Source organism: Prinia subflava, chromosome 1 (genome assembly GCF_021018805.1).
Source record: "Prinia subflava isolate CZ2003 ecotype Zambia chromosome 1, Cam_Psub_1.2, whole genome shotgun sequence".
NCBI lineage: Eukaryota > Metazoa > Chordata > Aves > Passeriformes > Cisticolidae > Prinia > Prinia subflava.
The window spans coordinates 52,021,415-52,037,923 of NC_086247.1; the positions used below are offsets into that span (position 1 = coordinate 52,021,415).

The 16,509-nt window shown below is 40.5% G+C and overlaps 1 protein-coding gene across 1 annotated transcript in view; it reads left to right on the top strand.

Annotated features, from left to right (window-relative positions):
* RAB31 (RAB31, member RAS oncogene family) overlaps positions 1 to 16,509 on the top strand; it is a 61,719-nt gene that overhangs the window by 22,307 nt on the left and 22,903 nt on the right. The window contains exons 2-3 of the mRNA XM_063396649.1: positions 4,888 to 4,967; positions 7,009 to 7,090. Coding sequence (XP_063252719.1) covers positions 4,888 to 4,967; positions 7,009 to 7,090 — 162 coding nt within the window. The remainder of the gene's footprint in view (positions 1 to 4,887; positions 4,968 to 7,008; positions 7,091 to 16,509) is intronic.

A 16,509-nucleotide genomic window follows, 5' to 3' on the forward strand; every position in this document is an offset into this window, starting at 1 on the left:
TTTGAAGGGACAAGCATTTTTAATTTTTAAACATTTTTGCAAATTCAGATTGTAAATTTGATTGAATCCTGGCTTTGTCCAAGCTGATGAGAAAACTTCCTTCTTAAGGAGCCATGTGTGGGATCCCTATTTCTATAAAGGTCAGTTCTCCATTGCTTCTTAATGTAGATTTTTGTGGTGCCTGTCTCCAGGGTGTCTCAACCTTCCTTTAAAGCTGAAATGGGAAGTTAGTCATGAGATCTGTGCTGGTTACAAGCCAGATGTTCTTTTTTTCTTTTTTTTTTCCTTACTTTGCAAGTGGAAGGACAGAAGGCAGTTTCTTCAGTGTGTTCATTGTTACAGTGCCATTTCCTCATGTGAAGTGTTGTCCAGTGGTCTGTTTTGTTTTGTTTGTATTTTCAGAGTTCTGGAATGATAAAGGATTTTTGTATGGTTTATCTAATTCTACACATACTTAGGAAGCCCTGTGTGTTAACATAGCAGAGAAAGACTCTGCATAGTCGAGACTAAAAAAGCTCTTGCAGCAGTGTGCATGATTATAGGCCTGCTATTTAGTCATCAGTCATGATATGTGTGGATTTTTTTGTGAATCCAACATTTATTCCATTTCAGATGTAAAAAAACCCCCAAACCAAACATGAAGAGATTAGTTTACTCAGCACAATAGGGCTTGACCCTCAATCCATTAAACGTTATAATACCAAGGCTGCAGACTAATAGCCTAATCAGAGATGTGTTTACAGGGTACCATAGCTCCCTCCAACTTGGAAAAATGCTTGGAGGACCAGGCCCTATGTGCAAAGATATAAATGAGACATCAAGACTTAAATTAAAGAACTAAATTTTTCTGCATTAGCTTTTTCTGCTGGGATAAATGTGTTTGGAACAATAGATGGAGGAATATACCAAATGCCTATTTGTAATAGGAAAATGGTTTTCTTTTTTAATATATTGCTCATATTTTTTCTGCTTTATTTTTTTAATCTCCTTGTGAGCTGCTACAAATCAGCCAGAAGAGGTCAGCAGCTCTGTTGTTTGCCTGCAAATGAGTTGCCAGCATCCTGTAATGCTGCTAGGTTGAAATACAGTCTCATCTCCTTTACAGTAATGAGAGCCAAGGAGAGCCAAGTGGGGTGGTTCCCTGGGAGCAGGAGTGTGGGTGGAAGCACACACAGTTTTCTGTGGCATTCTGGTGCTCTTAAAATCCTCACACCTAAATCTGCTGGTAAGGGATTCTGAAAGAACAGAGAATGTGTTCTCTGGTTAAAGAGTAAAAATCTGGAATTAGTCATGCTTACATTGGTTCTTTCTATTATCAGAAACATCTGACACAGTTTCAGATTTTTGAATCCATTTTGCTGACCAGGGGAGATTCTGAAATTGTCGCTACTTATTCTGGCAAACTAATAGTGGCTGACTTCTTGTGAATTCCATTTCTGCTTCTTTCCTTCCTCCCTACCCCACCCACTTTGCTTATCTCGCTACAATGCGGTTTACAACTGGTGTTTTGTAAGTGTGCTAGGAGGCTTATGAAGAAGAAAAGGGAAAAAGAGAAACCCGTTGTTGGTTCCTGGAGTGACTCGTGAACACCTTGATACACAATAATTATTTTATACTTATTCATTTCTTGCCACTTCTTTCCTGGATTGGTATGCTATTGGTCATGAGGAGTTAATGACTATAGTGCTGAAACCCTTGGTTTTCTCGTGAATGAGGATTTTTCCCAAAGAATTGCAGAATCTATTTCTTGAAGTGCAACATAACTCCTGAGGGCATGTTCTCAGTTTCTGAAACTTGTCCAATCCACTCTGCTCAGTGCTGCCACGACCTTTGCATAAGCCAAGATGTTATGCCTTTGTGTGTGTTTGATGTTATATGTACACCAACATCAGGTAAAACAAAACAGAAAAACAGATTGGAGGGTGTGATAGCAGAACTTTGAGAATTGGAAAAATAAATCTTCTGTATGCCTGAATGTTACCCAGGCATGTGGCTTGATGAATCTGCCATAATCTTTTGAAGAAGAAAGAACAAAACAAGGGAGATCATCCCCATGAGATGTTAGAAAAATAGGTTTGTGTAGAGAAAAACCATACAGTAAAGTACAAAGCAGATGGTTGCATGAAAGGTTTATACAGCCTTAGCAAGGAGGTTTAATATCAATGCACTGCTGAGAAGCTTCTTTGAAACAACAACTCTGCTTTCCTTGTGTTCTGTGAGAGACTTGAAAGATAGTTCCTTGTTGTAGTAAAAGTTAAGGTCTCATTAGCTCTTTTCAAGTTGTTATATAATGCCATGTTTTGCTGTGCTTTCAGGCAGGTGAATGTCTTGATTTGTGGGTGTCAGTGCAGTTTTCAGTAACATGGACTGAACACTGTCTAAGTAGTTTTAAATCCCGTGATGGAATGATAATCACTGCCTGAAGTAGGAAGCTTTTTCAATTTTACTTCCTTCCCCTCTGTGCTCTAATTATACTCTGGTAGATGGTGGTTTGCATCCTCCAGGCAACAAAAGGGAAGCTGGGAGTGCTTGTTTCAACTGAATCTCCCTGGTGCAATGAATTGTTGGCTCCTGGAAAGCACCAGCCACTGGCTGCAGCATGCTCGTCCTAGAAACAGGTTCTCTTGTGGTCCAAGCCCATTGGTTTCACTCCAGTTACTCGAGGGGGATATTTAGCCCTCTTGGTAGTGCAAACAACCTCAGAAGCAAAGCCTAAGAATGCCTTTAAGCTCCTGGAGGGCTGTTGGTGTGCCTGGCATATGCTTAACTGTGCTCATTGTGAGATGTGAAAGCAATAGAAACTTTGAAAGGTCCTTTTGATGTTATCATGAAACATTCGTAAGAACCGCGAACCGAAAGATGAAGAGGTTCCAGGAAAATGAGCTAAGCTTTAATCCAGGCTTGTGGATGTCACGTCCCTGCCAGAGACCCTGGCTTCTCTTGTAATTGCAGTTGCCATTCGGAGTGACCCGTCAGGGGAGCTGGAGGAAGCAGATGAAACTGAAGCAGCGTTGGGTCACCGGAGTCTAGTTCCAAACGTGGTGGCAGAAACACTGTCCCCACAAGAGGGAAATGTAATTCCTTGTAATCAGTGGGTGATAATTCTAGTTTCTCTATACCATTTAAAATCTGGAAAAAGAATTAGATCCTCAGTTTCAGGGCAACGGGTTTTTTAATTTTATTTTTGTTAGCGTGTTCTGCCATCCTGGTGTAGTAATTATACAGCGAATTCAGCTGGAATCGATAATGAAGGCAAAATTTGGGAATAGTAACAGGATGTGTTACTGCTATTGATCAAAGGCTACAGGACTGTTTTTAAACACTGCTCCTCTCTGATCTTTTTTCCTATTGATTGAACAGAGTAGATAAACAACTGTCTGTGTAACATGAGCATTTATTATGGATTTTAAGCTGACTAAGGACAGCTTTGAATTAAATATGAGCGTTTAAATGATGGTTTTCTAATAAGTGCTGTCTATAAAGACTGGCGTGACAATACAGTTTCATGTAAGCATGGTGAAAGGAAATGTAGATACAGGCATTTTTTCGTTCTTATACAAAAAGAAGATGACAATGCAAAATTATTATAAGAGAGGCAGAAATGCTATTTTTAATCTGTCATTATGTGTGGGCAAAAGCTGCTTTTCTGTTTTTGTAATATATACTTATGTCTGTCATGCTGTTAACAAACTGTATTGTCTTATCTCAGTGTTTTTTAAGAGTGTTGTGTAAACCAGTCATGTTAAAATGTGGATACAATTGGAGCTACCAGGTGCACTCTGGTAGTTCTGCCATCACTTCAATGAAATTAATAGAAAACTTTCCATTGACTGTTTAATGAGTTAGATTGGACCCTAGGCTGTCATTGTTAATGTCTTGGAAAGGTCAGTATCGATTTCCTGGCATCCTTTTTGTCTCTAAGGAGGCTCTTTGCAATTCTGTGGAAGATACAGCGATAATGTTATTCCTCTTCCTTGATAATTACCTGTATAATTTAAGTTCTACCTACCATCCAGTGCTTTGGGCAAAACTGAAAACTGTTGCATTTTAGGGAATTTATTTATATCTTAAATACCTAAATAATATTGCTGCATAATTTCAAGTCTTTTCCTGCCCCTTCAGGTTATTTTGAATTTTATTTCCAGTATTGTACTGCTGTTATTCTTCCCTACTGATTGGATGTATTAAAAGAAAAAAAAAAAGACTATTCCTGCAAATGGAATCAGCCTGTCATGTTGCAATGTAGAAAGTAAGGTGTGTTGCCTTTAAAGTAATGCACTGCAGGCCTCTAACATGGCATGCACAGGAGAGCTGCACATCTCTGGGGATCCAGATCTTTGGATTCCTACCTTTTCAAAACCACCCAAAGCCTCTGCAAAGTTTCCACTAAGTGTGCTGGTTTGTCATGCCATGAAAAGGTTATTTCCACTAAGTCAGTGCTGTCAGAGTGCTAAAATGTTGTGGTTTTAGTCTGGTTTAGAAGCTTCCTTAGGCTGGCTGTGCAGCAGGCCTTAGTGAAATTGTTTCTCTGGCTCTGCTGTGTAATGCACCGTGTTTGGAAAGCACAAGGTTTGCTTGTACAAGTAAATGGCTATGCTGGATGGACTGCAGTCCTTGCAACAGGAATATAAAATCCACCCAATAAAATAGAGGGCTTGGAGAGAAAGGAGTCCTGGGAAGAGGGCCAGGGAGATTCACTCACAATGCTGATGTTTGAAAAGGATAAGCCATGTCCTCACTTCTCTTCTGAAATGTGTAATGTGCCCTGCTTGCCATAGGACAAGAAAAAGAGTCAAATATTAATTCTTGAAAATAAATCAAGTGAAGTATCTAGGGTCTCCTGGATATGACTCCATGACTCACTGTCATGCTTTCTTTGATTTTCAGGATACTGGGGTTGGGAAATCGAGCATTGTTTGTCGGTTTGTCCAGGACCACTTTGATCATAATATTAGTCCTACTATTGGGTAAGTACCACACATAACATCACTTTGGTTTTCACTGGTCAGTGAGATTTCAAATCTGAGCCTTGAGTGATTTAAGTCCTAAGGTCCTACGGCCAAAACAGTCTGACGTGGGAAGCTCTTGACAAGACAAAAACCAAAACCCCACAACCCAGGAGGCTGGGTGTGCTGGTAGGCTGGGCTGGAACATGGACAGTGTCTGTTTCTCCACAGATGTGTTTCTGTCTAAGTTTAGGATGTGTCACATTGTCCATTCTAAAAATAGGAACAATGCAATTTAAACTAAATATAATTTATTTATATTGCTTATTTAAAAACTACTAAGCTTCCATATATCAGACTATCAGAATCCTAATAGCCCTGTACTAGATTTTAATTCAGATTTTTTTTTTTCTTTTAATATCTGAGGGACAGTTCTTCCAAGTCCAGTGCAACTTGGAAAATTTTTAAAGTTATGGATCTCTTATGGGAAAGGAAGCTATTATGGAATGTACAGAACAGAGTAATTTGTGGGGGAGAGGGCTGATCTGGCATGTGTGTCAGAGGTGTTTTAAGTAATCTCTGAAGGACTGGTATTGATTGCTGTGCCATGTTCAGAGGGTTGGACAGTACTTTCTGAAGCTCTGCCTTTCAGTGCTTGGAGGAGTCTCAGCTGGAAACTGCACGCAGAAGTTCCAGGACAATTTTGGATTCCTGAATGAGATGAATAGAGAAAAATGGACAGAGAGAAAGGAAGCATGTCATGAATAAAATTGCTGTCTGAAGGACACTTGTTTGCAGTGAAGGAATTGATGGCAACTTGAGTGGTTTTCTTTTTACTTCTAAAATGTTAGTAGCCTTTTTCCCCAAGTAGTTCTTGCTAAGTAAATGCCTTCTGCTCAATTTGGAAAACAATTTTCCTCTGTTATCATTATTATGAAAACTAAAGGAATTTTTTTTCCATTGTGATATTAAAATATGAAGGCTAGCTGCACACAGGTGATATTATTTGTCTGCACAGATAAGGTTTTTTTCTTCCAAATTATTTTAAATATATAATCCTTGCAATCAACAGTAGCCACAGTGGATCTATAAAGTTCCCATTTTTGAAGCTGTGAAGTGTTGCTTGTTGGTTTGAGAAGGAGAGTGACAACTGAAAGAACACACCCTGAAAAAAACCAAAGAAATGTTGCCCTTTTTTTTTTCCTTAGTATTTTCATAAGCAATGCAGTATTGTTAAAATTAAGCAATTTGCAGATGGCTGTAGAGCAGAACTCTGGTATATCATTCTCAGGAAATGTTTTGTTCAGTCATATGTCATTTGATGTCATTCAGTGCTTTTGTAATGACCATGCATTGTATCAAATGCATCTTTATGAGCCAGAAAAAATGTTACCATAACAAAAATGGTTCACCAGTACCGAGATAGGATGGGGAAAATAGAAATCTGCAGAGTTTGGCAGCCTCTCCTACCAGCTTTCAAACAAACTGCTGTAATATAGAAAAAGCCTATAAATTTGTAACCTTCTTTCTTAGAGGAAAAAAATTTGAAAATATAGACCTATCTCATTTCCTATGGAAAATAAATGAAATGACAAAGACTTCTTCATCCCAGTTGAAAGAGAGAACAACTTTCTTGCATTTGTTTACTGTGTGCACTCCAGCAGGTGACTTTTCTGTTCCCTGGTGATCCAGTCTCATATGTTAAAGTGGAAAGTGGTACATGATGTTGTCTGTTGCCTTTTTGTCAGGTCTGTATCACCAAGAAGATGGAGCTGACAATCAGCAGAGGCCATGTGTGAATGGCAGGAGCATTTGTGTTCCTGGACCCATGAACAAATGCCCTCTGAACTTCAGAGGCTTTACCCTTCTTTTAAAAAAATACATCTATAGGTAACATACATCCTATCTGACAAAAGGAGACTTCTACTTCTGCAGGTATTTTATCAAGGTTTTGGAGTTTTCCCCAAATGCAGTCTAATCCAGCAGAACTCACTAAGGTCTACAGGTTACATATTCAGATTGTCAGTTATGTTGCAAATTTCTCTTTCTTCCTTATTTCCAGAGCATCCTTCATGACTAAAACTGTGCCATGTGGGAATGAGCTTCATAAATTTCTGATATGGGACACAGCTGGTCAGGAACGGGTGAGTATTAGTTTGCAGAGTGCTTTTATTATCCTGGTCTCTCTTAATGTATTGATGTACTTTTTTAATGTGTTGATGTACCTTTCACTTTCAGAAGACTTTGTAAGTATCAACATCCTGAATCCTTGCAAGGCTCTGCCAATGCAGGTGGTCAACAGGCACCAAGTATGTAGGTTCCCTTTCCATGGATGGGGAAAATGCAGAGACAGGCTGACCATACCACCTACCTAAAAAAACCCCAAACCATGGTGTGAATTGTTAGCCATCTTCCCCAGGACAGCTTGAGCAGTGCCCCAGCAACATCCAGCTCCCCTCTGGTTCCATCAGGTTTGTGTGTGACAGCTCTTATTGGCATTGGAGAGGCTTTGACTTGCAGCCCGTGGGCTGGGGAGGTCTGAACTTAGGTGGTGACTCTGTCGTCGTCTTGGACTGGGACAATGCATATGGGCATGGCTTGTGTCTGCTGTTATTATTTAGGAAATTACCACCAGCAACCTGAACCACTTTGGGTTTTTGTCTTGATTTTTTTTCAAGTGTGTGAAGCGAATTGCTCAGTTCAAGCACCTTTTCCTTTGACTTTTCAAAAACAAAAAACCAAACCAAAACAAACAAAAAAGCCATAATGGATTTTTGGGCATTAGTTCACCTTGACTGTATGTAAGTTTGGTTGATCATTTTTTTCCTTTTAATAGCCTCAGTGGCAGTAGTATGCAGTAATAGACTGTAGAGCTGTAGGTTTCTCTTAATATATGCCCACGTTTATCTTGAGAAATATGAGAGAAATGGAAAAACCTATGCACACTTCTAGAACATCCTCAAACTTTTAAAATGGCACAGTGTCTCTTCATAGGAAATTGTAGCTATGCTCACATAAGGTTGTGATAAAATGAGATGCTTATACAGACTGGGATGTCAGTCCTGATACATCCTACAGGATTCTCCATACCTTGTATATGAATTGTGGGCAAAGAAGATTTTTGCTCTTAAGTGCAGGAAATGCTTGTGCTTTTATTTTCAATGCACGGCATGAGGTAAAGTGACCCTGATGAAATCTGTTGGCTCATAACAATTCAGTAAGTTATTTATCATGGGAAAATGGACCTTGAAAAACATATTTGAAGTATAGCCTAATTCCTTCCTTGAATCTTGTTTGTTCCATTTCTGCATGGTTTGGAGCTGATAACTGACTAATTATTGCAAGAGGTAGCAAAAGTTCAGGATTTTTTCCCATGGTTTCAGTTTTCTTGCTTATTCTCTCTCTTTTCCCACCACTGCCCTGCTCTCCTTGCTTTTTCTTTTCCTTTTAGCACTTTACACACAAAACTCAGTTGGATTAATACATCAAAATTTAACTATTTTCCTACATAGTCTAAGGACTTTCAAAGCCCTTTAAAAGTAGGTGAATAGTAATATTCATGTTTACTGAAACAAATGATTCCTCATTTGAGGCAGGAAATCTGTGACTGAGCTCTGATTCTTGGACACAAAATCCATCCTTCTCAACTAGTCCCTTATGTTTCCTCTCAATTTTTTTTAGCTCATCATTTTTTCAGACATCTGCTTTCCTTTTTTGTGTGTGTGTGTGTGTGTGTGTGAAACTGTGGTGAGCAGTGTGCAGCACAAACTTTGTTAGATTGCTCAGCATTTATTACAGATAAGACATGTTGAAGGTTTTAATTAATCAGCAATCACGAATTAGTCCAGGGACTATCTTTTTTGTTCTGTGTTTGCACAGTGTATTCCCAGTCCTTCACTAGGACTAGGAAAGTGTAGTTATATAGTAAACAAAGTTCACTGGTGTGTTGAGTGCAAGCTACAGAGGCAGACAAGTTTCCCAAGGTGAGGCCCATACTGGTCCAGGTCATTCTCTGTTGTAGGTGTACATTCCTGTTTGACATTACAGCTAAACACATGATTCTTCTTTATATATTACTTTAATTAGAGATTTTTGGTTGCTTTGTTTTGTATTGCTCCTTCTGATCTGCTATTCAAGAATAAATGTCTCCCCTCTGTTAATTTTTTTCTAATTATCCTCTGAACAACAATGATGACCCAACATTTCCAGCCCATCCTCTGGGCCTGTTGCTGTTTTCATAGTGTAGTAATAAATGTCTTCTGAGTGTTGTTTCTGCTTTGAGAATTGTCCTTCCCTTGTTCTTCGCAATTTCAGTTGAGGCTTTGTGTTCCACTGCTGAAGCCTGGTAGTTTTGTCAGTCTGTACTGCTGAGGGCCAGGTTCAGAACTTCCTGCTCTTTCAACATTGCCTTTGTTTGGCTTGGCTCTCCTAAATGCAAGGCCAAGCAGAGGCTTGTGCTTATTCTGGGGCTGCGGTGCCCTGTGCTTCCCCAGCTGTGCCAGCTGTGTCTGCCTGCTGATGTGGAGCCTTCACAGCAGAAGAGCCCTGGCTGAGGTTTAACTTATGAGGCCTCACGCCATGAATGTTAGGCTCAGCCCTTAGCCATGGTAGAGCAGGCAGGCGGAAACAGCAGTAGTGGCACTTCTGCGATCCTTGTTCATGAGTTTGTCCTTTTTCATGAATTTTCACTTCCCTGTTCATGATTTTCTCTGGGAAACTGCTAGCTTGGAGTCCGTGCTGCAGAGTGACAATAATGCAGCAGAGAATGGAGATTAAAAGCCTTTCTATCACATCCCTGGTGAGGGTGAATGCTGAGTGTGCTCCACATCCCTGGGGAGGGGGGTATGTGGCTTGTGGTGAAAAATTCACATAGTACATGATTACAAAAAGAGAGAGAGAGAGCTTCTTAATCCTTGGTTTTTTTTTTTTTTTTTTTCCCTTTTTCTTGACTAGAAAGGAACAAACTGGCAGCACACTTCACAAAATCACCCTATTTTCTGTGCCTAAATACTGGTCTCTATGGACCTGGTTGCTTTCTGTTGGTGTGCTATCCAAGAAACTCGCTTTAATTTTTTCTTCACGGTCCCTTTCCCTCCACACCAGTATTTCCCAAATGTCACTTTTTCCCCTCCTATCTCACGTTTTCCCCATTAGCTTTGAATTGTTGCCACAGACATTGGGACTTACGTGCCCAACAATTATGCTGTTATTAGCAAAGATTCCCTCCCCTAAGAAGAGTCTCCTTGCAAGTTAGTTAATGATGTTTTTATTAGCATATATTTTGGTTCATGGTGCCCTAAGTAGCTTCTAATTACAATGCTTTGTTTGAATACCTTGGGTGGCTGCCAGCTTTCCATTTTGCCAGCTGAGGAATATTGTAGCAAACAGGGAGTCTGAGGGCCACGTTTCTAGGGCAGGAAAATGTATCTCTGTCCTGTTTAAATTTACTGTGTTGAACTCAGGGACTTTTAATTTTGTTTCATAGAAGAGGCCTCAATTACTTGAGCCCAGTTTAAAGCTCGATAGGAATTATCCTGAGTTGTGAGCTTTTTCTTTTTTTGTTTTTTAACCTTCTCCATTTCCAGGAAAAGACTGACTGATGACATGTCCACAGCTCTTTATAGCTCCCTCTTTTCTGAGTGGCAGTAGTTGTCCTGGTGATTCAGAGACAGTGTCACAACACCATCTATCAATGACTTGAATTATTTCTGCAGGCAAAACGCAGCCTGAATTTCGCTCTGTGGTATCATAAATGTGGCTCTGATGGTCTCCCCCAGCTCAGTCAGAGTGGGGGTGGTTCCTTGTGGGTGGTGTGAGGACCTCTTGCCTGCTGCAAATGTTGACAGGTGATTTGGAAGTGTGTGAGAGCACAAGTAGCAATAGAACTAGCAAGCGAATATGTTATTTTTACTATTTTCAGTGAGCATAAACCACAGTAAATCATTTAAGGGATGCATTTTTATGTGTTTTTTCTTAAGCTTCAGCAAACTTGCAGCATTTGTAGCCTGATGATGAGTCATGGTTTTGGTGTAGTGTCTTTTGTATCCTTTGTTTAATGACTGTAAACGTCAGAATGGCTAAGCACAGGTCACTTCTGTGATGTTGCAAAAGTTTGTTTTCTACCTGTTTAAAATACCTTTGAAAGGGTAACCTAAAATGTTGAGATTTTTACTTCTTCAGTTGAAGAATTCTTAGCCATTGGAAAAAAATGGTCACTCTTTTGTATATATATTTAACCTTCAATTTAACTAGCAAAAAATACCTGTAGCTCAGAGACAGATAGATCTTTCCTGATTTACTCAGCTTGCAAATCCTGAGAACTGGAGTTTCAGCCTTCAGTCATATAAGGAAAACTACTCAAGGTTTTAAAATGTAAAATGGTATCTGAAAGTGGCTTTCATGCATAACATTTTTCCCATTTACTCTTTGCCAGCTGGGAATGTCAGGAATTTTGTATCCCTCCCTGTTCAAGAAGCTTGCGTCAGGATAATCTGTTTAATGCTTTTGGGGTTTGCCTTTGCTTCTCTCTGCACCACCACAGTTTTCTGTTTGTTGGTAGCCACTACTTTGAAGGTGGCAGGAGTGAGGCATGTAACTGCCCACGCTTGGCCAAGTGTATTTCAGCTGGTTTTTGGGACAGGACTGAAGGGGTTTTGTGGGAGTGGCCTGGCAGGAGGGGCCAGGGGTAGGAGAAACAGGATACCCAAAATCACCTGTAGAGGTGTGAGGATGATCTGCTGAGCAAGGGGACTGATTTGTGTTTAAGATAAAGTCCAGAAAGTGTGAGTGTGTGTCATAGGAAGGGGAAGGAAGTTGCAGGGCTGTGACGCTGCCTGCACATGTCAGCAAGTAGCTGAGCCTGAGGCTGTGCCTGTCCTTGCCTTAGTGGCACCCAGAAAAGAGTGAGAGTAAGGACCTCTGACCTTGAGAGGAACGAAGTGGTTTGGTCTTGGCCACTCAGATGGAACATATGTTGTCAGAGAGCAGCTTCATAGGAAAGGGAATGAAATTTAGTCAAATGATCACAGCTGTCAGGAAGCAAATCTTGTGCTGCTGTGCACCTGCAGGTGCTTGAGAAGGCACTGTGTAAGAAAATCGTAGCTGAATTCAAAGTGTGTAACACTTGCTGAGCACTGCTGTGATTCTGCTCAGTCTGTGCACCCGTATCCTCTCCAGCTGTGCTTATGGGCAGAATTATAATCCTTTTGCAGGAAAAGCAGGTGATGTTCTTTACAGTCTAGAAGAGTAAAAGCAACCAAATACAGGAATTAGGTGGTGGTTGTAGTTGTTGGTTTTGGTTTTTTGCCTCTTGACTGTGGAGTTGGGAAGAGGCAGCCCTGCTGCGGCAGTATGCCAGTCCTGGGATATAGCACCACAGGATGGTGCAAAGAGCTGCTGACATGAATTAATGTTCCCTGGTGTGCCTGGCAGATTGAATGAATCCCAACTGTCTTCAGCAGCATTTGTCAGCCTGTATATAAACAAGCAGGAGTGGTAGTTTTTATTTCTGTGTTCATTTGGCCTCTGTTTTGCTTTCTAAATCAGCATTACATCAGACAGGGTTAAGAGACTCCTACTACCACAGCTCAGGTGTGATTTATGCTGTGTTCCCTTGATTTTGGTTTTCTGTTCCAAGTATGATGTGATGGTTTTCCTTCTTCCACATTCTTTACTGTTAGTAAAGAAGAAACGTGGTAAGCGTTACCCGTGACCAAATACCACCCTCAGTGATGAGATGCACAGGCAGCAGAAAGCAAAATACTACAGTGCTTTTAAATAGGTGGTAAATTCCTTAATGGCTACTTTCCTGGTATGGTTCTGTCATACCGTCCTTTGCAAGGGCAAAACATCTGTTGCTTCATTGAGATGGCCAGATGAGGGGTTGCAGGATTCCAAAATACTCCTGGAATGAGTGAGAGAAACTCTGGTTATGCTCAGCTTGCATTTGCACCATGTAAGACTGAATTGGCTCTCTGTGCGATGGGGCTCTACAGCTGTAAAGGGTTGGGCAGCTTCTAGTTGGACCCTTAGAAAGAAAGGGCTTCTGCTTTCAGATGAAATTTCATAGTGCACATGTGGCCCCTCTTCTTTGCTTTGTGTCAGAGATGAAGAACCACAAGTGCAAAATGAATGTGTTAGTAGAGGAGCACAGAAAAGAAGGTGCTCTGAGCCCAGTCAGCAGTGCGTCAGGATTCAGGTGACTGTAGGCATAGAGCACACCGTGTGTCCCTGAGAAGGAGAGTCCTGAAAGTCTTCCTGAAGTAATTGATTCTGGGTTTTGGCATGTATTTGGTAAAATAAGTTTCTTATTTATATTTTGAGTGGTCCTTTCAGCCTGGCTGTTGGACTGGAAAATGTACCCCTGCAACTTGAGTATGTCTGGATTATCAACCTCAGCCTCACCAGTTGTTATCAACCTTTCCAAAAGCAAAATGGGACTAATGAGTGATGCAGTTGGTCCAGTAGGAAAATAGGCAAACTTTTTTTGGTGGACACTGAATGAGAGGCATGAACCTTCTAAATTCTCACAGTAGGTGACCTGGTAATGGTAGTTTACTCATTAGACAGAGATAGGAGGTGTTCCCAGTGCTTAGAAGGTGGAAAGCAGTTGAGATGAAATTTGGAAGTGTAAGTACCAAGGTTCTGTAGTTTTTTCTTCTAACAAAAATATGTGCTGTAAAGTTGTGGTGAGTTTTTAATATTTTTTTTGAGGGGATTTGAAACAGAGGGGAAAAGCCACCTCTGAATGCATTCACCAGTTAAAGGATGATCATGTGAGTATGATGCAGCCGTGAGAAAAGTGTTAGGGGATGGGCAGTTAAGGCTGTTCAGTTAGTATAATGCTACGTAGAAACCTGGTCACCAGCAGTCAGGAAAGATGAACTAAAGCTCGACCAGGCACAAGGAAAAACCCTGATTGATTATACCCTGATTTCTCCCTTTTACTTTATCTTCAGAGTGGAAGAGCCTGGTATAGCAGACTGGCAAAGTTAAATCTGCAAGCTTGTCACTCTATATTAATATTTCAGCTAAAGGCACGCAATGGTCCCGAAATTTTACTAAGTCAAGATGCAAGCAAATTACAAGTAATTTAGTAATTAGGAATTCAAAATGTTATTAATTGTCAAACTAATATGATCTCTGTAGCAGTATAATGAAAAAAGAAAACTATTTTAGGCAGAACATTGATCAGCTTTTGAAACGGGTTAGGAGTGTGATTATTTGTCCTGGTGGGAGCTGATGGACATCTATTTCTGGTCTGTGTTTTCCTGTTATGCCAAGGGGATGAGAGCTGCTGCTGGCTGCAGGAAGGGGTGATAGGGGTGCAGGAAGCTGCTCTTGGCTGCAGGTTATGGAGGGGCTGACTCCCTTGAAAAGTTGGGGCAGTAACCTGAGTGTCTGTGTGGCAGAGCTGGGAGTGGCTGCCTGAGCGTTTTTAGGTGGCCCTTCTCAAGCAGAGTTGTTCTTATGCCAAATCTCAAACTGCTCGTTTCTCCTAATTTTCTTGAAGATTACTTGGATTACTGAGCTATAAAATCAAGGTTGTAGACCTTGTCATTTATAATACAGAAGGTAGTCCCATGAGATTTAATTTTGTGAGCTGTTATTTTGTGTGTCACTTGTTTTGGGCATCTGTCCCACATTTGGTCCTTGGCAGGTGAAAAATGTGCAGATTAGTATTTTGTATCCTTTTAATTAATTTGGTGTGACTTTCGTTTTCCAATTAATTAGGCCAGAAAAATGTTCAAGACTACTTTGCTTTTGGGCACTGGTTTAAAAGAAAAATTAAACATAATTATTTGAATGATATTGGAAAATTCATGTCCACGAAGCACATTTGTTAAGTCTATCATTAGATCATGAAACTCATTCCCTTAAAATTTTTCAGCCTCTCTTGATTCATTCAGTGTTGCAAAGAGGCTTTTCCTGTTTTCCTGTAGAAAGCAGTGATTTCTTGTGACTGGGGCATAGTGTATTGTCATGTTTGTTTATTAGCCTGTATAAGAGAACGACAAAGGCTTTTTTTTGTTCTGTTTGTTTTAAATTATTTTTATTTTTGCTTTCTGGTGCTAACACTGCAGATATTCTTCAGTGAAACAGCTATTAAGTGAAGTGTTCTTGTCAGCTGGTCAGAAGAAAAGGGAGAGAAATTCCCAAGATGTTGTACAGGTTCTCAGTGTGCTTTCAGGGTCAGTCTTGAAGGAATTTGGAGTATGTGAGTTAAACTGCATGGCTCCTGTGAAGTGTTATTACTGTTATCTGAGAGCTCTTTGTAAATTCATGAATGCTGTGTAATCTAGATTAAAATGTAATCTAGATTAAGACCAAATCAGCAAGTGTGTAGGGTATGTATGTTTTTTTCCCTGGAGTTTACAGACTGGAAGGAATGTGCATACACCATGAAAGGTCAGATGTACCCTCCACAGTTAAGGTTCCTGAGTTTAAGGATGCTTCAACACAATACTTACGTTGAGGAGAAGGTCTTGGAGGTTCTTGGGGATTGTAGGAGATAACTTCTAGTTGCAGGCATTCTGTGAGCCAAGCAGGCAAGATGCCCTCCTAGACTTTGTGATTAGGAAGGACTTAGGTGATGTGGTAGTAGGTGGGATGCCTTGGCCACAGTGATCATGAAACAAGTAATGAGTCCAGTGTTTTCTTTAGACCTCCTCTGCTGTCAACACACTTGAAAAAGCCCTTTTTGCTATGTGAATTGATGCCTCAAGCTTGTCAGTGCTTAAGAAACATTTGGACAATGCCCTTAACAAGATGCTTTAACTTTTGGCCAGCCCTGAATTGATCACGCACTTGGTCTACATGACTGTTGTAGGTCTATTCCAACTGAAATGATCTGGTTTTTTCTAACATACTGAAAATTTCTGTCGTGATTTAGGAGCCTAAAAATTCTGGAAAGCACTTATTGCATTAAGCACACAAGTAATAAAGCTACACACTAAAACCGCAGGAAGCAACATCTACCTAACTCCCTCAGGATCTTGGCTGATCCCATTTCTTCAGACCATGCTTCTTGACTGATTCCTCCTTCTTTTCTCATCCTCTTTCCTGCTGTTTTCTCTTATTAATGAGCTCTCCCACCTGCCTCGCTCCCCAAAACACTTCAGTACTTGACCATCTGTCACTGCTGTTGTGCATCCATGCTATTATAAAAGAAAGCGCCGACCTTGAGCTGGTGTGCGTGATCAGTGATAAATAGCTTACAAACTGGCAAGTGAACCAGCACTGCAAATAAATTGCCTGATACGTTGCACATGAAACAGCAAGAAATTTGGAAGCTGCTAAAAGTCTAAATGCTCAGTCAGTAGGTACAGTTCTGGGAAAAAGATGTGTCCAGTAAATGTGCAGAGGTTAGCAGTGTAACACGTGCATCCGTGCATGTTTGCTGGACAGTGAGATGCAGACCCTGCCCTAATAATGTATTTGATTTAGGTGCTGACCTCAATTATTAGCTGCAGCTTAATATGCTGCTTTTGCAGATAGAACTTCCCCCCAAAAATTATAAAATGGCTATATGAGCATACTGAGACTGAATGTATTTTCCAAGAAA